We start from the raw sequence: 22,788 nt of genomic DNA on the forward strand, positions 1-22,788 counted from the left end.
GGTAACATGTCGGGAAAACGCGAATCGGGCCCTTAGTAAATGACCCCCAATGTCTGATCAGCAAGTGAAAGCATAAAAAAAATCAATGTGAAAAAAACCAAATTGGACCATGTGTGTGTGAACAGTGACAAAGAGCGGCCGAAAAAAAAAAAAATTCCAGTTGAGTGTATGTGTGGGTTACACCTATACGATCAAGGTGTAGGTGTGTGTGTGATGGATGGAAATGTGCTACCAATAATGTCGTATACCAAAGTCAAAGTATGAAAAAAATGTAAAAATTGAGTGAAACTGAAAATAAAAAATATGAAAATGACATAAATTAAAATGCTACCAAAATTGTTAGTGTGCTAAATCATTGGAACCCGCAGGTCCCCAGCCGATCAAATGGCTATTGTCTGAACTTATCCGGGTGTCTACAAAAAGTTCCAATCAAAAGTAGATATGCTAAAACAAAGCCGGAAATCTTGCGAATCCAAATGTTGAAAATCACCACATAAATAAAGCCAATGGGGATGTTGTTCACTTGTATACACCTATCCAGACTCGACCTAAAAACTGAAAAAATATAAAAACTAAAAATTATAAACAAGTTAAAAACAAATGTTATGGTCAACAAAGCACCGCTTTCCATGGGCATTCAACATCTACCACTGATAAGACCCAAAAAATATATGATGATAATCACTGAAAGGATGAGAATCCAAAATTATCATTTAAACCGCATGGTTTAACGGTGTTTAGCCTCCAAATCCATTTAGATTCCATTTGGAATCATCTCTTTTTTTATTGCTCCTCCTCTTAAATCAGCTTTCACATAATCTATTCCTGATCATCCGTGAAATTGGCGGAAATAGCGACGAATCGGTTTCAATTGAGCGGCATCTGGTTTTTGTACATCCACTGCAGCCCAAATCCCTAATACATGTTCTTGTACACGTGGTTTTAATTCTCTGGTGGTCATTCCAAAATAGATAAGGGAACTCGGGCAAGTGGCGTAATAAATCACCCCTTTGGTGTTACAATTAATTGGCCATGTGATCTTGTAAGTACACTCACCACTTGAGTTCGTGAATGTATCACACTTCATTACATTCGGACAAGGAATAAATCTCCCACATGATGTACAGCACCACTTTGGTTTGGGTGTGCCAAAGATGGGTTGATTTGCGGTGTCAGATAGCTATGTACAGGCAGTCCCCGGGTTACGTACAAGATAGGGTCCATAGGTTTATTCTTATGTTGAATTAAGTCGAAACTTTATATTTTATAATTGTAGTTCTGGACAAATTTTTTTTTTTTTTTGCCCCAGTGACAATTGGAGATTCAAAAATTTTTGCTGTAATTGGACCAAGGATTATCAATAAAGCTTCATTACATTATTGCAATCTGGGACTATAGTAACATCCACAGAGCTTCACCAGAGGTCACAACCCTTTAACTAAGGGTCGTCTGTAAGTCGGGTGTCCTTAAGTAGGGGACCGCCTGTACAAGCAAGTCTTTCAGATTCCTTCCACGTCTGCTAGTGATTGCTGGTCAAGGAGTAAGAATTTCTTTCAAGATTGGATCCGTCTGCAAAATTGGCCAGAATTTACGTAAAACATCTTTCATTTCTCCCCATCTTCCATGATATGATGTAATGAATCTTGGAGGTTGAGATTCATGTTGTTGCTTTGTGAGAAACAACACGGCTGCTCTTGTTGATTGGTTGGCACGTGTAAAAATGCTTTAGCAGTACAACGCCGATTATACCCACGTGAACGAAATCTCTCTGTCAAGTCACGTGCTCGTTCTTCAAAATCATTTTGTCATGAACAGATCCGTTTGATCCGTAGGAACTGACCGGTGGGTACCGAATTGATGGTCTGCACTGGATGAGCCGAGGAAGCGTGAAGGAGAGAATTGACTGAAGTTTCTTTCCGAAAACGTTTTGACTGTAGGAATCCATCAGATTCCCACGTCAGTCTAATATTCCTAATATTATGAGTCTCATTATATACATTAAAAGTAGTGAACAATATAGAGGAAATATGTAGTATACAGTATAGAATGTATTGTGCAATATACATTAGCTACAGTGTACAATATAGAAGTCACTTACTTCGAGGGGAGTATACTGCTATTTCTTTGCCCGTTTCTGCTTGTAGGAAGGAGACGAGAAGAAAGAAGGAAATCATTTTAATTATTAATTAATTGGATTCATTTGATTAATTTTACCCTTGATAGAATAACAAGTAACAATAGATCTTACATGCTGTATAATAAATCTGGTGATTATTGTATTTATATTTATATTATATTTTATTAATTTATATACCCCGCCCTCAGTCATGTCCCATTGATGATATCAGGTTCTCAGGACCTTAGTACGGTCATGACCTCCACATACCAAGGAGTTGAGTAACAGCGGACATCTTTTCTTACCCGTACCTGTGCCCGTGCTGTCATTTTGTGCCTTCTGTGTTGTCCAGGTTGGCGCTATTTAACCTTGAGTCCATGGAAGGTCTTGATTTCTCGGCGTCACTAGCCTCATCTTCCTTATCCACTTTGACATTTGTAATACAAGGTTGTAAATTGCTATTTAGTAGTAGTTACATCTTCTTCTGCACTAGTAATTTGTCATTTTCACTCTTGATGACGTCCATCTGGGAGGTGGTCGTCAGATCCATTCCTGCAGTTTTCAGTAAAGCCTGGATGGTTGATGTAAACCAATGACTAGGGTGAGGATGAGAATGGAGGTACCTCACGGGGCAGAGCTTTATTACATAACCATCTTCTACGTCTAAGGATGTTGTGTAGGTTACAAGATGTCTGAACAGCCACTAGCGACCAATCAGAGATCAGCTTTCACTTCATAGACGGCATTGATAAAATTTAAGCTGAGGTCTAATTGGTTGCTATAGGCACAGATGACAGTTTATAGTTAGGCCTGACATTATGAGAAGGTGACATGAATAATAATGAATATAATATTTTTCAGCAGGTTGTTATATCCTAAGATTGCAGAACCTAATTCAGTATAATATCTAGCCAGTTAGTCGTAAAATACACCAGATTTACCAACATGGAGGATCCTGACTGATCAGTGGCGTAACTGGGAACAAGTGAGCCCCATAGCAAAGTTTTGGTTGGGGCCCCCTTCAACCATGGGTCCCCAGTGTTACATAGGGGTTTCCATTACCTTTTTCTATTATGGAGGAGAATAACAGAGAGCAGCAGTAGATGGAGGCTCTGTAGAAGGTTTTCTTACATCACGTCTACTGTATTAATAGCTGTAATAATAACGCTGGTTGCTGCACAGGTTTCTCTGTTATAAGTAACGTTAGAGGTTATGGCGCTGGGGGAGGGGCTTCTATTTACTGCCAGTCCATGTTATTCTCCATAATGGAAGAAGTTAATGAAAACCCTTGATGGTGGTGAGAACCATCAGTATGGCGGCTCCTGCTCAGTACCAGTGTATGGGCCATATGTCCTCATTACCGACTAGTCAGGAGGTTTAACCCTTACACTGCTTGTCTGAAGAGCCATTAGCTGCAAGAAAGCAGGGTTAAATCTCTGGACTTCTTGCTTCATTTTACTAAAGTCACTAATAAGCAGGAACAGGAGCAGTAGAGGCTTCCAATATATGCAAAAACCACTCCCAAACCCCCTAATACATGCGCCAACCGCTGCCAAACCCCCTAATACATGCGCCAACCGCTGCCAAACCCCCTAATACATGCGCCAACCGCTACCAAACCCCCTAATACATGCGCCAACCGCTGCCAAACCCTAGTACATGCGCCAACCGCTGCCAAACCCCCTAGTACATGCGCCAACCGCTGCCAAACCCCCTAATACATGCGCCAACCGCTGCCAAACCCCCTAGTACATGCACCAACCGCTGCCAAACCCCCTAGTACATGCGCCAACCGCTGCCAAACCCCCTAGTACAGTGATGGTGAACCTTTTAGTGACCGAGTGCCCAAACTACAACAAAGACCCGCTTATTTATCGCAAAGTGCCAACACAAAAATTTTATTTATTTACACTCCCTTCTATGTCACAGTTTTCATTCATACCAGCTCCCTGAGGACACCAAAAAAGCAGAAAATAGTCCCAGGTACAGCTGTCACTTTAAAATAGCTCTGTGCACAGCAAGTCCTGGGCTGTCTGAGACTGCAGGAAGAGACCTGGAGTCATCTCTGGTGATGGCCTGAGTGCCCACAGAAAGGGCTCCGAGTGCCACCTCTGGCACCAGTGCCATAGGTTAGCCATCACTGCCCTAGTACATGCGCCAACCGCTGCCAAACCCCCTAGTACATGCGCCAACCGCTGCCAAACCCCCTAGTACCTGCGTCAACCGCTGCCAAACCCCCTAGTACCTGCGTCAACCGCTGCCAAACCCCCTAGTACCTGCGTCAACCGCTGCCAAACCCCCTAGTACATGCGTCAACCGCTGCCAAACCCCCTAGTACATGCGTCAACCGCTGCCAAACCCCCTAGTACATGCGTCAACCGCTGCCAAACCCCCTAGTACATGCGCCAACCGCTGCCAAACCCCCTAGTACATGCGTCAACCGCTGCCAAACCCCCTAGTACATGCGTCAACTGCTGCCAAACCCCCTAGTACATGCGTCAACCGCTGCCAAACCCCCTAGTACATGCGCCAACCGCTGCCAAACCCCCTAGTACATGCGCCAACCGCTGCCAAACCCCCTAATACATGCGCCAACCACTCCCAAACCCCCTTCAACATGTGCCAACCGCTTCAGAACCTCCCAATAGAAGCGCCACCCGCAGAACCCCCCAATACACACTCCAGCCCCTGCAGAACCTCCCAATACAAGTGCCACCCGCAAAATCCCCCAGTTTTGCTGTGTCTGGATGAGCCCTAGGATGCGCCTTCTGTTGATGGGGTCCTGGTGTCTGGTGCATCCTGTTGACTTGTGTTGTGATGCTATAGTGCTGGGTCACTGTGGTCTCCATAAGGATCCTGTGCTCCTCAGACTCACGGTGTGGGTTGATGCCAGCAGATACAAGCGGTTTTCTCATGTAACTCCAGCGTTTCGGGTGAGGTCCAATGAGGAAGAGGGCAAGTTGCTGATGACATCTCCACCAACACTTCTACATCCCTGCAGTTCTGCTGACTTTGACCAGTGACCATGTCTAGTCATAAAGGGCGCCCACTAAGTTCCTACAAGGTTATTTTGAACTTATTTGGGGGAATATTGGGATAGGGTTAAGGCGGGGAAGTAAAGTGGATGATTACCGGTATCTCATGGATTTCATTAAATGAACAAGAAAACATGTTATAACATGGGAGTAATGTCTTCTTCAGGTCGACATCACTTCCTGTTGCAACTTATTTTTGATAATTGTCAATATGAATAAGGAGAAGAGGTCCCAAACCTGGGACCCCAGAAGGGTCATAATTTAGAAACTTCGATTTTAGGTGTGTTTCACTTTTTGTGTTGGATGTTGTCCTACAAAAAAGGGGAGGAGGGGCATTTGCTAACTTGACTTCACTTGTGCAATGTTTTTTAACCAGGATACAACCCAGGTCCAGAATTAATTGTACACTGGTGTGCAGGGTTAAGTGGGTGATGACCTTCTTGACTTCTTCCAAAAAACGAGAAACAAGTTTTAACAGTGATAAATGTGGAGGTAAGGATCGGTTTTCTTCATCAACAATCTACACTGAATACATATTGCCCAGGGAATCCAGAAATTATTATAAACAGATAGCGAGCTCAATTGTATATAGCACAACTGGTGCGGCTGTGTAAGCTGAAGATTGTGTCTGTATTGGAGGAGCCATGTTTCATCTTCCTCCTTCACCTGAATTTCAAGTTTTTCCACTGAACTCATTGTAATTCAAGTTCCATTTGTTTGTCGCTTCTGATTTAGGAAAGAAGAAAATAAATACACTCACAATCTACTGACATTACCAGATGGAGATCTCCATTCTTCCTCGGCATAACAAAGAAGATGATAAGATTAAGAACGAAAGTTCTTGTGGATGGAGGAAGGGGGACACCACCAAGAGGTAGTCAATAATGTATGTTTTTTTCCCAGCCAGTTTTGGAAGAATTAATAAAAAGCATAATATAATTATAGGTGTGAAAGTGAACATTTTTAAAGGAAATCTACCTTTTTTTATGCATTGTGAACCAAACATACCTTGAGAATGAGGTAGCTACACTGATGCAGGGACATATCTTGTTTAATGCCTAAACTGAGTGGTTTTGCGCAAAAAACAATTATAAAATTCAGGACCCTGAGAAAGCAGGGTGCCCTGGCTGCTGTACATAAACACATTACTTCCACATACACAGGAGCTGCCTGAACTGTCCAGACAGGGTTAGTCAACCTGAGCTGGATGACTCTTACACAGCAGCTGAGGGATGGTGCAGCGATTTGATTACTTATGCCTGTCAGGGACAACACAGTGATGACATATTCTTAAAGGGAACCTACCACCACGATTCTACCTATAAAGGTAGATCGGGTAGTAGGTGGATGTAAGGGACGTGAGGATAGCCCTTTTTAGATGTTTTGCCACTTGGAAGACGGCAATGCAAAAATGATAGATTTTTCCCCACATTACGGTTTTATTTGACAAATTTAGTAAAATGTAAGAAAATATATTCATGTTTGGTATACCTGTAATTGTATCGACCCATAGAATAAAGGTAACATGATTATTGGGCTATACGGTGAACACGAAAAAAAAGTCAAAAATCCAGTACAGAATTGATGTTTTTCCAAAATGGCAACACTGGAAAAAGCATCTCATCCCGCAAAAAAAAAATGCCGTCACATGGCCACAATAACGAAAAAGTGAAAATTTTATAGCCTACAAAAGGAGGCAACGAAAAAGCTAAAATCCTGGCAGCTGCAGGGCGCTTCTTCCCTTCTGCGCCTCGCTGTGCGCCCATATAACAAGTAACGGCCACATGTGGGGGGTCTCTGCACTCGGGAGAAATTGCAGAACAAATTGCATGGTGGGTTTCTATTTTCATCTTTTGGAAATGTGTAACTTTTAGGGCTAAATGAACGCATAACCGGAACAATTTGACCATTCTAAATTTCACCTCCATTTTGATTCAATTACTATGAAGATCTCAAGGGGTTAACAATCTTCGTAAAAGCGGTTTCTGATAGTTTGAGGGGTGCAGATTTGAAAATGGGTTGATTATATAAGGGGTTTTGATGCTAAATATGTAAAATTTCATACAAAACAGTATTTAGCCCCAAAATAGTCAATACGGAAAATACGGAAAATCGATATTCAATTTGTAAGCCGAGCGACATCAAAATATATTATCCAGACATTTCAGAAATTATGAAAATGTAAAGTAGACAAATGGGAAATGTTATTAAGCAACTTATTTAGGTGGTAAATCTATCTGCCTGAAAATGTAATGATTTAGAATTTCAAAAAAGTGACATTTTTCAAAAAATTCATCATTTTTTCTTTTTTTGAAAAATAAACGCAAAACTTATCAGCCAACATTTACCACTAAAATGAAGTACACCATGTGTGGAAAAAACAATCTCAGAATCGTTTTGATAAGTAACAGTGTTCAAAAGTTATAACCATATAAAGCGACGCAAGTCAGAATCCAAAAAATGGGGCTGAGCCTTAAAGAGAACCTACCACCACGAATCTACCTATAAAGGTAGATCGGGTGGTAGGTGGATGTAAGGGACGTGAGGATAGCTCTTTTTAGAGCTAATCCTCACGTCCCCGCTAACTTTATTCCCCTAATATCCTCACTTTATTCCCCTAATATGTAAATTTAGTTATGCGGCTACTGGGGCGTGGAGTAGCCGGCACAAGGCTACACAGCGCGGCTACTCCACGCCCCAGTAGCCACATTACTCCTCCTACCCGGTTGCGTGCGGCGCGCAGCTCCTCGTAGCTGCGCGCCCTCGTCCGTCAAGATGGCGTTCTGCGCATGCACAGAACGCCGGCCGACGGCTGAGCAGTCCCAGCTCCGAGGCCGGAGCTACTGCGCATGCGCAGTAGCCGGCTTGTCGGACGAGGGCGCGCAGCTACGAGGAGCTGCGCGCCGCACGCAACCGGGTAGGAGGAGTAATGTGGCTACTGGGGCGTGGAGTAGCCGCGCTGTGTAGCCTCGTGCCGGCTACTCCACGCCCCAGTAGCCGCATAACGAAATTTAAATATCAGGGGAATAAAGTGTACCTAAAGTTAGCGGGGACGTGAGGATTAGCTCTAAAAAGAGCTATCCTCACGTCCCTTACATCCACCTACCACCCGATCTACCTTTTATAGGTAGATTCGTGGTGGTAGGTTCCCTTTAAGCTGCAAAATGGCTGCGTCCTTAAGGGGTTTTCTCAAGAACTAAGGTTAGGCCCTATCAACGGGATAGGGCCTAACTTGCTGATAAGTGGGGGTCTCGGAGACCCCCACAGATTGCGAGTCCCAGTCTTTATACCTATGGAATATGGGCCAACAATTGTTGGAAAGTTAGGTCCTCTAAAATTTCTTCTGCTAGGACATCTCAAATCTGGCTGCACACCCAGACCCCCACTTTATTATGTTGTTAATGTTATGGATAGCTTCATATAGGCTACAAGGGCTTTTTGTCCCTCTTAGCCATGATGCATGAAACTGTCAATAAATAATAATTTTGTTCTGAATTATCATCACAATTCCTTCATTGATGTGCCGACCACATCTTGGATACACCATATATTCGCACCCTTAGGGTCAAGGGCCTATATACAAATGAAAGCTGTGGGACAAAATCTAAATTATCCCATGGTCCTGGATACTTGAACTTCCATAAAGATTTGAAGTGCACTTGATACAATCAGTATCTGCAGATAATGGAGAACAAACTTGACTCAACGTGTGTATGAAATGCTCAAGGGAAGAATCTGCAGCACAGAAGGACAGTTCGGAGCCAAGCAGGAAGAAAACTGCTGCAAGTTGACAAATATGATCCAGTGAAGCCAGATCTTATTCCTTGAGGGAAAGATCTTGGCAAAGAACCTAAGCTTCTTAGGATTCATTATCCTGAGTTTCTCTGTTTCACAATACAACACTGCAGAAACAACATAATTAAACGTCATAAAACTTCATTTAACTGATTAAAGTTATTCATTTTTCTCCACATTTTGACTAAAACAAATAGATATTTTCAATCATTTTGCCAAAGTTATTATAAAAGATTCTGCTATTTTTTTCAGGGATCCATAAAAACAATTTAAAAAAAAAAATTGTTTGCCAGGCACAACTCTGCATTTTTGGTAGTGTCTATGCCTGGTACCATTCTAGTTCCATTCTAGATATCAGCCACTGTGAAAAGTTCAGACTGAGTTTGGTAAACTAAAGGAACCCCATCAATCTAACACTGATGCTGTTTTTCTGTATCGGAAGGGATTTGTAAACTGAAAGGCAACTTTAGGCTCCTTATACTGTAACGAAGTAAAAACCAAAACCAAAGTAAAAACTTGGACCTAGTACTTGGGTGAAGTGGGTAGGCCACAACTTTTATTTTAAGTAAAACATTAAAATGAAAACTCAGTTAAAGACAAACTCGAACACCATAATAATAGAATAAACACGCATGTCCAACAGTGAACTTCCATCTTTGTAGTGCCAACTTCGCCCAAAAACCAACTACAAGGAGGGAGTGGGTCAATTTCTGATTAACTTTGGTCATATATAATACACTATTGCTCCTACATCTGTAAAACAAAGGATAAGAAAAAAAAAACTGGCCCAAATTTTTTTTAAAAGAAAACCAAGAGCAGGGTTGGTGGACTTCTCACAGGAAGAGAGCCACCCCACATGTCCTCATATTTTTATAATACAGCTTTGCACCTCCTTATTAGGATATTATCTAAGAAGGAGGGGTCTGGAGCCTGAAATTGCATAATTCAACAATTTTATAAGCCGTAAATCCCCAGCAGTCCTAGGCCCCTTCAATTTGTGGCTCATAAACTGTTTAATTGCTCAATAAGCCTGCATACATGCTGTGGAAACAAATCCACAGCATGTGTAGGAGCCTTATTATCCAATGTTGAGTGTGAAGGGCACATAATCGATATCACTGTGCTACTGCATATTATTTTTCTCTATATAATTTTTTTGAAACCAGAAAATGTTTATTTGCACACAAAATCACAGAGCAAAATAATTCCATTAATACATATGCAATACATACAATATACACTCACCGGCCACTTTATTAGGTAAACCTGTCCAACTGCTCGTTAACACTTCATTTCTAATCAGCCAATGACATGGTGGCAATGACATGGTCAAGACAGTCTCCTGCAGTTCAAACCGAGCATCAGTATGGGGAAGAAAGGTGATTTGAGTGCCTTTGAACGTGGCATGGTTGTTGGTGCCAGAAGGGCTGGTCTGAGTATTTCAGAAACTGCTGATCTACTGGGATTCTCACGCACAACTATCTCTAGGGTTTACAGAGAATGGTCCAAAAAAGAAAAAACATCCAGTGAGCGGCAGTTCTGTGGGCGGAAATGCCTTGTTGATGCCAGAGGTCAGAGGAGAATGGGCAGACTGGTTCGAGCTGATAGAAAGGCAACAGTGACTCAAATCGCCACCTGTTACAACCAAGGTAGGCAGAAAAGCATCTCTGAACGCACAGTATGTCGAACTTTGAGGCAGATGGGCTACAGCAGCAGAAGACCACAACGGGTGCCACTCCTTTCAGCTAAGAACAGGAAACTGAGGCTACAATTTGCACAAGCTCATCGAAATTGGACAGTAGAAGATTGGAAAAACGTTGCCTGGTCTGATGAGTCTTGATTTCTGCTGCGACATTCGGATGGTAGGGTCAGAATTTGGCGTCAACAACATGAAAGCATGGATCCATCCTGCCTTGTATCAACGGTTCAGGCTGGTGGTGGTGGTGTCATGGTGTGGGCCCCTTGGTACCAATTGAGCATTGTTGCAACGCCACAGCCTACCTGAGTATTGTTGCTGACCATGTCCATCCCTTTATGACCACAATGTACCCTGTAACATCTGATGGCTACTTTCAGCAGGATAATGCGCCATGTCATAAAGCTGGAATCATCTCAGACTGGTTTCTTGAACATGACAATGAGTTCACTGTACTCAAATGGCCTCCACAGTCACCAGATCTCAATCCAATAGAGCATCTTTGGGATGTGGTGGAACGGGAGATTTGCATCATGGATGTGCAGCCGACAAATCTGCGGCAACTGTGTGATGCCATCATGTCAATATGGACCAAAATCTCTGAGGAATGCTTCCAGCACCTTGTTGAATCTATGCCACGAAGAATTGAGACAGTTCTGAAGGCAAAAGGGAGTCCAACCCGTTACTAGCATGGTGTACCTAATAAAATGGCCGGTGAGTGTAAGTGCACAACCTCCAACATATAAACTCCTCCCTCCAGCTCCCCCCCCCCCATTGACGCCCCTGATGCTTCTGAGTTCAGCAGTATGTTTTAACCTCCCATGTCAAGTAGCACTTATAGCGTTCCATTCACTCTCCCAACAGTCCTCCAGGTCACAAGCGCACCCAGCTCCTCAGCAGTTACGGTGAGGCCAGTCCCAGACATTCAATCCACTTACTCCACTGCTTTTCAAATTTTTGTAACCGCACCTCTTTTCCTGCATACATTCATTTCAAGTTTGATTGTACTATTCAGCATTCACTTCACCTCTTTCATAACTGGTGGGTCCACATCCAACCAATTTCTAGCCATTGATTTCCTCATATGGTAAAGAATTTTAGCCACTGCCGATTGTTCCGGACTGGTTATATTCAACTATCCCACACATCCAAACACACACACACACACATTGCATCAACTGGTAATGTGGTCACAACCACCCTATATATCAGCCTATTCAACTTTCCTCAGATGGGGTCTATTGCTGAGCACCTCCAGAACATGTGCATTTCCTCAGCACCCTCCTCTTGGCACCTTGGACAACACAGATCCTCCTGGAGTCCCATATTCTGCAATATAACTGGAGTACAGTACACTTTGTGTAGAAGGAACAACTGCAATCTTTGCTGAGTCACATTCAAAGACAATAGTGACAGCAACTCCCTCTCTATATAATTTTTAATTGTTCACTTGTTCACAGTATTTAGTGATCCCATATCATATTTGTTTGCATTGACCCATAGCTTTTTCCAACGGTGGAAAGACTCATGGTGTTTATAACTTACTACGTCTTCACAGGCTCCACAAGTGTCCTTAGTCCTGTTCTGTCTCTAGCCTACAATGAGCTGCTTCAGGAACTGCACTACCAACGCATTCTGCCAACTTTCTCAGCCTCTGTCTGTTGGTCCCTCATGACCCTATGTCAGACTCAGGCTTCTGCTATGGACTTGGCTCCTGTTAAGATACATAGGCGCATGGCTAAGCTCAAAGCCACCAAAGTGCAAAAGTATGCGGTGCAAAAAATGGGTTCTCCCTTACAACAATACAACCAAAAAGGCTCTGCAAGGGTCAGGGATCGATGTCTTATCCTTGATGAAGCTACACAAAGATGTATGCCCTAGTATCCACCAGATGCACCTTCCAGTGTTTCAGGGGGATTAAGATGTGCACACACTGGCCCTAGACCAGGGCCAGCGCCAGCACTGGGCATAACTGGGCAAGTTCCGGGGCCCAGAGTTGCTGAGGGGACCCACATAAGGCTGTACCTAAAGAATCTACAGGCGGTGAGAGAGGCTGTATCAAATGTATCCATAGGGGTTGAGGGGGGCTTTATATAAAATAACCATGAGGGGGGTGTTTGGGATGATAAACTTGGGAATATTTTAGGGAACAGGGGACTGTTTTAGTTTCTGAATTTTAAATTCCGCCACGGGAGTTCACTGCAAAGGGGCCCACTGAGGCTCTGTCGCCCAGGGGCCTACTGAAACCTGGAGCCAACCTTGCCCCAGACCTCCAAAGGGGTTCACCCAAAAAGACCAGCCTTAAAGAATCTTTGTGGTAAACATGACATGTGAAAAACACAAAAATAGAATAAAGCACCAGTGAAATACTATAGGGTCCTCCAACACAACACTGTAACACAACGCGTATGTGCCCATGCATTGCACATGGCAACCAAAGTTGTAAAATCCACGGATGCTATCCAAAATCACCTAGCTCATCCCGATGTTCTGGTCAAATACCAGTGACAAAAATCTGACAAAAAAATTCTACATTTATAGAACATTATGGGCAGCAATACACCATTATTAATTTACAATGCTTGGAAAACATGAGTTTGATATTGTAGCATTGTAAAAGCACTGAAAAAGCTGCAAATTAGATAGAAAAGCAACAACATCCAATAACAAAATGAAAAATTTATTTTAAAGTCCCTCTGGCTATCTGTCTGACATTGTATGTTTTTAAGAAACTTTTGTCACATCTAGAAAAAAAACTACAATTTTATTCTCTTTTGTACTGGATATAACAGCCTTCTGCATTATTATGTTCAGCTTCTAAGTTACGCACATGCCTTTTATGTAGCTTCGAATCTGCTGATGGATTCTTACACTTTGATGCTTTATCTTTCTAGTCCTAGGCAATTTCTTTTTACAGGGACAACGCTGATATCTAAATCTATAGAATATGCTCTATGAGATCACCGAATATGAGTCATTTGGGAGAAGACTTGTAGATACTGATATTTCATAACTTTTGTCAAGTTATTAATAGATTCAATTCAATCAATAGAGTTAGGTGAAATTCAAAATCAAAATCCATCATTACACAGGGGGTGTTTAGAGGAAATCAACCGGTTAAAAAACAAAAAACCATCTAAGGATACTCACATGCGTTCCTCTTCATCTTGATCCAGGCGCTTGTCTTTGCTAAACTTGACACACCGGGATTACCTAGAAAAAAAAATTAGAATTAGCAGCACGAAGCGCCGGGACAAGATGTCCGGTGCTCCAAGCTGCTAATTATGCACTCTCCCACACCGCAGGTGATGTCACGCGAGAGTTGTGCATAATTTGCAGCCCAGAGCGCCAGACATGTTATCCCCATGCTTCATGCTGCTAATTATAAGTTTCTTTTCTAGGTGATCCTGGCTTGCAAGTTTAGCAAAGACAAGCGCCTGGATCAAGATGAAGAGGAGCGCAGGTGAGTATCCATAGATGGTTTTTTAAGTGGTTGATTTCCTTTTAGGGGTTCTCCCTTGATAACAACGAGGTGGGGGTCTGAGTGATGCGAGCAGAAAGTCAATGGCAGTGACGGAGTCCCCATTAGTGCCATAGAGATAAATAGAGCAGCAGCTGCATGCACAAGTGGTTGCTTTGTTCATCTGGGGCACAACGCAGGTACAATGGACCCCGTTCTTGTGATCCGTGGGGGGTCCCGCCGCTAAGACCCACAATGATCAGCAAGTTAACCCTTATCCCGTAGATAGGGACTAACTTGTTGTCACCGGAGAACCCCTTTAAGCAAGTTGCAACCCATCAGGGATTTTGCTATAGCTGATCAGCAGCAATCACACCATTTTTTCTAAAAGTTTGCTGATCTTAAAGGGGTTTTCCCATGTAGACAATTTTTAACATATCCACAGGGAGAAGCTTATTCTATGTGAAATGTGTGTTGGCGATCCTTAACCACTTATTTTATTATGTGGTTATATTGAATAGAGGGAGATTTATTATCATGTTAGCATGGAGATAGCTGGAAGTGGGCGGAATGCGGCCATGACAGGATGGGCTGGGAGGGCAGGAAAAGGCGGGTGGTTTAGAGTTGGGGGGTTGAATTTTGAGTGAGGTGATAGGTGGTCCTAGTTGGGGGGTGGAGACTCTAGAGGGCTTATAAGGGGTGTCAGGAAGGGCATGCCATCTTTTGGCTTGAGCAAATTGTCCCACCCACCCTACCCTTTAGTTTGCTTTGTATTAGGGTCACACTATGTGTTCCGGGGAGGAGGGATACAAGTAGCTAAGATCCTTTTTTTTCAGGAATGGGTTATGTGTAGCTTAGGAAGTCGAGGTTTGTTGGTTGTGAAGTGGGCGGGTGCTTGGCAACAGATAGAGGCGGTCCCCTACTTAAGAACACTCGACTTACATACGACCCCTAGTTACAAACGGACCTCTGGATGTTGGTAATTTATTGTACTTTAGTCCTAGGCTACAATAATCAGCTGTAACAGTTATCACAGGTGTCTGTAATGAAGATTTAATGTTAATCCTGGTTCTAATGACAACCCAACATTTTAAAAATCCAATTGTCCCAGAGACCAAAAAAGTTCTGTCTGGGATTACAATGATAAAATATACAGTTCCGACTTACATACAAATTCAACTTAAGAACAAACCTACAGACCCTATCTTGTATGTAACCCGGGGACTGCCTGTAATTTATATTAGGTAAATTGATTGCATCATTTGTTCTAAAGTCCGGGATTTTGGAAAAATTGAATTGCATTCTCCTTGAGAGTGTGACCTCAGGAGCTGGATTCTTTTGATATTTGCCACATTCTGCCCTCGCCACTTGCCAGGTTGCTGTGCGGCTTGTGGATTGGTAGGTGTGGTTGTTTACACGCTGAGCGTGAGTTATGAGCAATGGTATTTTACATAACGGTTACACCGGACTAAGTTGGTTGTCAAAATGGACAAACAATTTTCTGTTCTGTTGTCAAGTACTCGGCCACTAAAATTTGACGTTTAATGTATTCAACATATTTTTGTAATTTGTTAATATATTTTTAATAAAGTTTATATTTTACAGATTTTCAAAGAATAAATAAAGCTGTGACCAGCACTTTTCCAACAATAAAATGTGTGTGTTTTATTTAGTTTTGGTGTTAAGGAGGGTTCCTTTTTCTGCTCTGTGAGCCGTTCCTATGACTCGGCCCTATCCTGGTCATGACTCCTGCACTGGCATATGATGCCAGCCACACCCCCTTTTTTTGCGCCAGATACATAAAGAGGCTTAGGTCACTTGATGTATCCGGCGGGCAGTGCAGTCGGTGAGAAAAACTATGCCAGGTCCGATTTAAAGTTTGCTGGTTTTTCAAAAGAAAGCAGGCAAGGGGCAGGGACACCCTGTTTCCACCCCTCCACCGGCCGCCAAGCCCCTTCTACACCCCTCCACTCCCACATGGTGTGGAGGTGACGTATTTGCTATTTGAATTGCAAATTCTTGCACTGCGCACAAATTTGCGAATAATTCAGTTCTTCAATGACAGAAAACTGACGTAAGAGCAGTGATAAATCTCCCCAATAGTGTTGGTTGTAGTCCATGGTTTTGGTCATCACTATTTTATATATATACGGTATAGATATAGTAGAAACTTTGACCTGCCTTGGGATTGACCCTGGAACAGCTACTTAGCTGAATAATAAAAGGGATTTCAGTTACAGGCAGTCCCCGGGGTACGTACAAGATTCTGTAGGTTTGTTCTTCAGTGAAATTTGTATGTAAGTCAAAACTGTATATTTTATAATTGTAACCCCAGCAAAAAAATTTTTTGTCTCTGTGACAATTGGATTTTAAAAAATGTTGGATTGCATAAGAACCAGGATTAACAATAAAGCTTCATTACAGACACCACTGATAACTGTTATAGCTGTATATTGTAGCCTCAGGGTGCGGTCACACTTTGCGTTTGCCGCATGCGTTTAAAAACGCATTGGAATAGCTGAAGAGTGATTTGCCTAATTAAATAGCTGTTAACATGTGTTTACAAAACGCAACCGTTAAAGCATTGTTAACACATGCGTTAACATCGCAGTTAACACATGCATTAACGCGAGTGTTAACATTAGCGTTTTGTAAATGCAAGTGTTAACAGCTGTTTAATTATGCAAATCACTCTTCAGCTATTCCAATGCGTTTTTAAACGCATGCCGTAAACGCAACGTGTGATCACACCCTAAGGCTAAACTACAGTAAATTACCAACACACCTATAAAGGTAGAACGGGTGGTAGGTGGATGTAAGGGACGTGAGGATAGCCCTTTTTAGAGCTAATCCTCACGTCCCCGCTAACTTTTGGTACTTTATTGAAATAATATGTAAATTTAGTTATGCGGCTACTGGGGCATGGAGTAGCCGGGCACGAAGCTACACGGCGTGGCTACTCCACACCCCAGTAGCCACGTTACTCCTCCTACTCTGTTGTGTGCGCAGTAGCTCCGGCCTCGGAGCTGGGGCTGCTCAGCCGCGGGCCTGCGTTCTGTATGACGGATGTAGCTGCGCGCCGCACACAACAGGGTAGGAGGAGTAACGTGGCTACTGGGGCGTGGAGTAGCCACGCCGTGTAGCTTCGTGCCCGGCTACTCCACGCCCCAGTAGCCGCATAACTAAATTTACATATTAGTTCAATAAAGTGTACCAAAAGTTAGCGGGGACGTGAGGATTAGCTCTAAAAAGGGCTATCCTCACGTCCCTTACATCCACCTACCACCCGTTCTAACTTTATAGGTAGATTCGTGGTGGTAGCTTCTCTTTAAGTAGGGGAGCACCTGTATATGTCCAAAATCTTGTCTTGGCTGGCCTGCGTGCCTAATGCCATACTTTGTGTAAATTATTGTCCACGTGTTGTTTGTTGATTATACAAGAAAGAAAAATTTTTGAATTAAAAAGGAAATAAATGTTATATTGGGTCACATTTACTTACCTGGTCCCTGCGCGATCCCCTATCTGGAATCTCCGACGAGGATGAAGTCTGCCGTGATTCACTACCTGCGTAAGCCGAATATCCTGCATGTGTCGCTTCCCTGTTCAGGTCCGCCGGAGTTCACCTTCTTCTTCCTGGTGCATGGCTTGCGACACAATTTTAAAGGTTAAATCCCGCTCATTGTTCAAATCCGTTGGATCATCTGTCGCATCACCCCGATTTGTTTCGCGTGAAAGCCGATCGCGTGTGACACGATCCCCGAAAACATCAGAAAACCTGACGAAAATGCGGCCGCGGGACCTTAGTAAATAAGCCCCATTGTCTCTACTATCATTGCTCCGATAGAGTTGAATGAACAGTAGCTGCACATATGCTGCATGTTCTTGATGTTGAGCCTGGCTGCATGTATGTACGGGGTTTGTGGACCTCCGTTCTTGAGTTAGGTTTCGGTCCTAGAGGTAGGACCCGCATCTAGCATCTATTTATGACATATAATGTAGATATAGTTTACATGGAAAATCCCCTTTAATGAATTTCCATGAATGCTTTTTACTGCTACATAGTACAAGTATCATCATTAAAGTAACAAAAAGACAATATTAACCTGGAAATGGATACAATTTACAGCTATTTTTACCACCAGCTCCCTTTTGTATACTCTCTATTAATGAATTCTTCAGCCACTTAATCCTCTACAAAGAATCAATCCCCCGGCATGTAGCAATGAAGCTCTACCAGTTCACAAGCAGATGTACAAATGATTCACTAAGGCTTGTAAAGGATGCAATAAAAGCAATTACAAAGAAGTCACAAAGGCTAAAAGCCGGTGAACAGAAGGCAGCATCTGTCACGTTACCACTAAGAGGGGCTGTGTTTTCTAATGTCGCAGTGTGGTCACAGGGCAGATGCTCTATATTCTACAATGTGCCTAACAAAAAGGGGCAATAAAAGTCTGGAGTATATATCGATCAGGGTCCAAACCATACATATGGTCTTATACATCTGCATATTTAAAATACTATAGTATGGCCCTAGATTTATGTGAGCCCTAGGGTAATATAGACAGAGTGTGGTGTCCAAGCCTCAACATCTTTTAGGATAGTGTATTGATATATACTTATAATGCCATCTGTGACGTTGAGCATTTGTCTGAACATGGAGCTAAAGGCTGGGGACTCACAGGGGGGCATTTATTATGTATGTTATGAACAGGCAGTCCCCCGGCACTGTACAAGATAGGTTCCTTTGTACTTAAGTTGAATTTGTATGTAAGTCGGAACTGTATATTTTATAAAAAATTTTTGTCCCAGTGACAATTGGATTTTCTAAATTTTTTGCTGTAATGGGACCAAGGATTATCAATAAAGCTTCATTACAGACACCTTACATCTGATCATTGCAGCCTGGGACTAAAGGAAAGCATCTAGAGAGCTTCACCAGAGGTCACAGTGGGCGGAGAGGTCCATCTGTAAGTAGGGGTCGTCTGTAAGTCAGGTGTCCTTAAGAAGGGAACAGCCTGTATATGGTGGCACAGTAGTGGATAATAATATAGGCAGCTTGGGCGGTGGCCCGGGGCCCAAGTCTTCTAGGGGGCCCACAGCCACCCAGTCCAACCACCAGATTTTATACTCCCTCATGAAATCGGTTACTGCTCTCAAAACAGATGTACACAAGAGCCTTTGAAGGTTCTCCAAATGTCCTGATTGAAAGCAACAGAAGGGACGCATCCTCCATTCCCCAAGAAGCTGATCCTAGTACCAGATGCAGGAAGTGATTCCAGACTTGTAGGGGCTATAATATTCAGACAGCCCAGGGTCCATATCTTAATCAGTCCCTGTTGTGGCACACAGTCTTAGGGTTCATTCACATTGCTGTCTGCGGGGACGTACATGCAGCCGCAAATCTGCGGCCGCATATACGTCCCCATAGACGGCAATGGCGGCACGGTTCCGCAGCACACACCAAGAAAAAATAGAACATGCTCTATCTTTTGCCTGGTGTGCGGCTGTGCGCCGCTATTTCCTATGGAGGGAGGAGGGGTCACCTCCTCTCCAGCACATGGCGGTATGCTCGCACGGCGGGTGAATGCAGCCTTAATGAATTTCGTACACAACAAATGAGAATCAATAATGACAAACCTCATTCATGAAGGGTTTAGAAGTTGATAGACTTGCTTTTTGTATGCTTTTGGTCTGATTTTGAGTCGAAAAATTGTACCAAAAAGTTTCAGGAAACCAATATTGCTTGAGAATTTCGGGATTAAACCTTGCACCCATATTGAGTGACTACAAAAACAAATGTGATTTTTTGTGGCACAGAAACATAATAGATCTGGTGCACCCTGAAAGAAGAATAAAGGTTTCAGGCGCCAGAAAAGACACATTCGACACATAGTAAATGCCCCCCACATAGTAAATGCCCCCCTCCCATCATTGGGGTCTGCCTTTGACGCTGGTTTAAAGTTTGATTCTTTGCAATGTTAATAATAATAATAATAATAATAATACCCAATGGTTCACATTTTTTGGGCACAACATTGGTATAACCCTTCTATAACCCACAGTGGTGTGATACATCATACACATACAATGGACGAGGTTGTTCATTTTATGTCAGCAAACAAAATGCGGTCCGCAAGTGTCAAAAATAAGTGAATGCTGTGTTTTTGTTCTCACTGACATATGGTTAGCAGACAACAATTAAACTTGGTACAAGTTTACCTCTAAGTTAGCATTTGGGTCTTTTACCCTGTCTCGCCAATTTTCTGATGCTACCACCATTACCCTCATGACCAGTCAGCTTGCTATTATCTTGTTCGTTCATTTTGAAAATGGGGTAATTGGGACCTGGAACGGGAAACTAGAGGTCAATGGGAACACTCAGGGCCGGAGCCAGCACTAAGCACACCTGGGGAAGTGCTGGGGCCCCCGGGTTGCTGGGGGGGGCCCACATAAGGCTGTACATAAGGAATCCATGGGGGAAAGAGGGGGGCTGTATCTAATGAATCCATAGGGATGAGGCGGGCTTATAAAAAATAACCAAGGGGGCTGTATAATATGATAAACTAGGGAATATTTTAGGGAATAGGAGACTGTTTTAGTTTCTGAACTTTTTATGCCGCCACAAGAGTTTACTGCAAAGGGGCCAACTGAGGATCTGTCGCCCAGGGGCCTAATTAAACCTGGAGCTCTCCCTGGGAACACTGTTGGCTATCAACTGAGGCATCTTAGAAGTTGAAAATCTAAGATCAGAATTTTTCCTAATCCCACAATCTACCAGCGGATGACAGCTCTACAATACAATGGCTCCTGAGACCCAGCCGTATATGAATCTGGAAAATCTACAGATGTCACTAAAGGTTATAATTTTTGATATGTTAATTTACACTTAATTACAAGGAGGAATTGAGGTCATTGTATAAAACCTAATAAAGGTGACTGTAATCAGGGTCGGCTCCAGGTTTCGGTAGACCCCTGGGCGACAGATCCTCTGTGGGCCCCTTTGCAGTGAACTCACATTGCACCATTAAAAATTCAGAAATGAAAACAGCCCCTGTTCCCTAAAATATTCCCTAGTTTATCATACCAATCAGCGCCCTCGTGGTTATTTTATATAAACCCCCCCCCCTCAACCCATTGATTCCTTATGTACAGCCTTATGTGGGTCCTCCCAGCAGCTCTGGGCCCTGGCACTTGCCCAGGTATGCCCAGGGCTCTCGCCACCCTTGACTGTAATAGTCACATATGCATAGTATATACCAGAGGCAAAGGATACATTTTTTGGCCAGAAACTGTACAGTGAAAGGAGGTTATAGGACCCTGTTGATACAAAATGAGATATGTTAGGCATGAAGGTATTGGGGTTCTGTATCGTAGGCTTTAGCGCAATTGACCACAAATGTTGTAGCAGGGCCTGGAGATCCTGCAGAATTGTAGGATTCAATTTTTTCTCATCTGGTTCCATAAAGCATGATTGGTGATAAATTTGGAGTTCAGGCGAGCCAAGGAAGTTTTAAAAACAACTGATATAAAAATCTTCACCATTAGGCCTCCTTACTAAAAACCTACATAGGATTTCAAACAGAACCTTGAATTGCCATAAAGGATGATAGAGTTTCAGTCTGAACAATCTAGATTTCCATTTCACAGCATTGCTGGAAATTATATAACAATGGCTAGCTGTCCATTGTAGATAATCTAATGGGGGACACCAAATTTCCTTCCGCTAAGTAGCTGGGAATGGTCTAGGCACATACAGGGATTTTATAAAGAAGATGCCAGCTTTATCTGGATGGCAGACAATCAAACTGTCATACTAGTTCACAGCGGTACAAAAACACATCACAAAAACAATGTCCAGCAGCAGCCTTCACTCAATAAAATGTCTGGCAGCAGCCTTCACTCAATAAAATGTCCGGCAGCAGCCTTCACTGAATGAAATGTCCAGCAGCAGCCCTCACTCAATGATATGTCCAGCAGCCTCCTCTCAATAAAACATCCGCCAGCAGCCTCCACTCAATTAAATGTCCGGCAGCAGCCTCCACTGAATGGAATGTCCAGCAGCAGCCTCCACTCAATAAAATGTCCTGCAGCAGCCTCCACTCAATAAAATGTCCGACAGCAGCCTCCACTGAATGAAATGTTGTGCAGCAGCCCTCACTCAATAAAATGTCCGGCAGCAGCCTTCACTCAATGAAATGTCCAGCAGCCTCCACTCAATAAAATGTCTGGCAGCAGCCTCTACTCAATGAATTGTCTAGTAGCATCCTCTACTCAATGAAATGTCCAGCAGCAGTCTTCACTCAATAAATTGTCCAACAGCAGCCTCAAGTCAATAAATTGTCCAGCAGCAGCCTCCCCAATAAATTGTCCATTAGCAGTCACATGGATCCTTGTCATATAAAAAAAAAACTGTACTTACTTCCTCTTTACCCTGCAGCTTCCTGTGCAGAGACATGTCTGTGTATTCTGCCTGCACACACTGCATGATGTCACATGCCTTTGCATTTGTGTTATGGGTCTTACATGGATACAATTGATTATCTTCCCATCATAGCCCCATCCATTCCCAGAGGGCACCACCACGATCATTAAGCCGCTGCTGTGCGGCGGATCGAACCTCTCTACTTTTGGTCAATTTGGGCCTTAAGTAGCCTATTCGCTGTGTGTACCCATGCTCCCTACACCT

General features: G+C 43.0%; 1 protein-coding gene across 1 annotated transcript in view; it reads left to right on the forward strand.

The window, feature by feature from the left end:
- The first annotated feature begins 5,548 nt into the window (after positions 1 to 5,548).
- RNF130 (ring finger protein 130) overlaps positions 5,549 to 22,788 on the forward strand; it is a 164,964-nt gene continuing 147,724 nt past the window's right edge. Inside the window, exons 1-2 of the mRNA XM_072145618.1 lie at positions 5,549 to 5,643; positions 5,887 to 6,025. Coding sequence (XP_072001719.1) covers positions 5,968 to 6,025 — 58 coding nt within the window. The 5' untranslated portion in view covers positions 5,549 to 5,643; positions 5,887 to 5,967. The remainder of the gene's footprint in view (positions 5,644 to 5,886; positions 6,026 to 22,788) is intronic.

This window comes from Engystomops pustulosus, chromosome 4, assembly GCF_040894005.1.
Source record: "Engystomops pustulosus chromosome 4, aEngPut4.maternal, whole genome shotgun sequence".
NCBI lineage: Eukaryota > Metazoa > Chordata > Amphibia > Anura > Leptodactylidae > Engystomops > Engystomops pustulosus.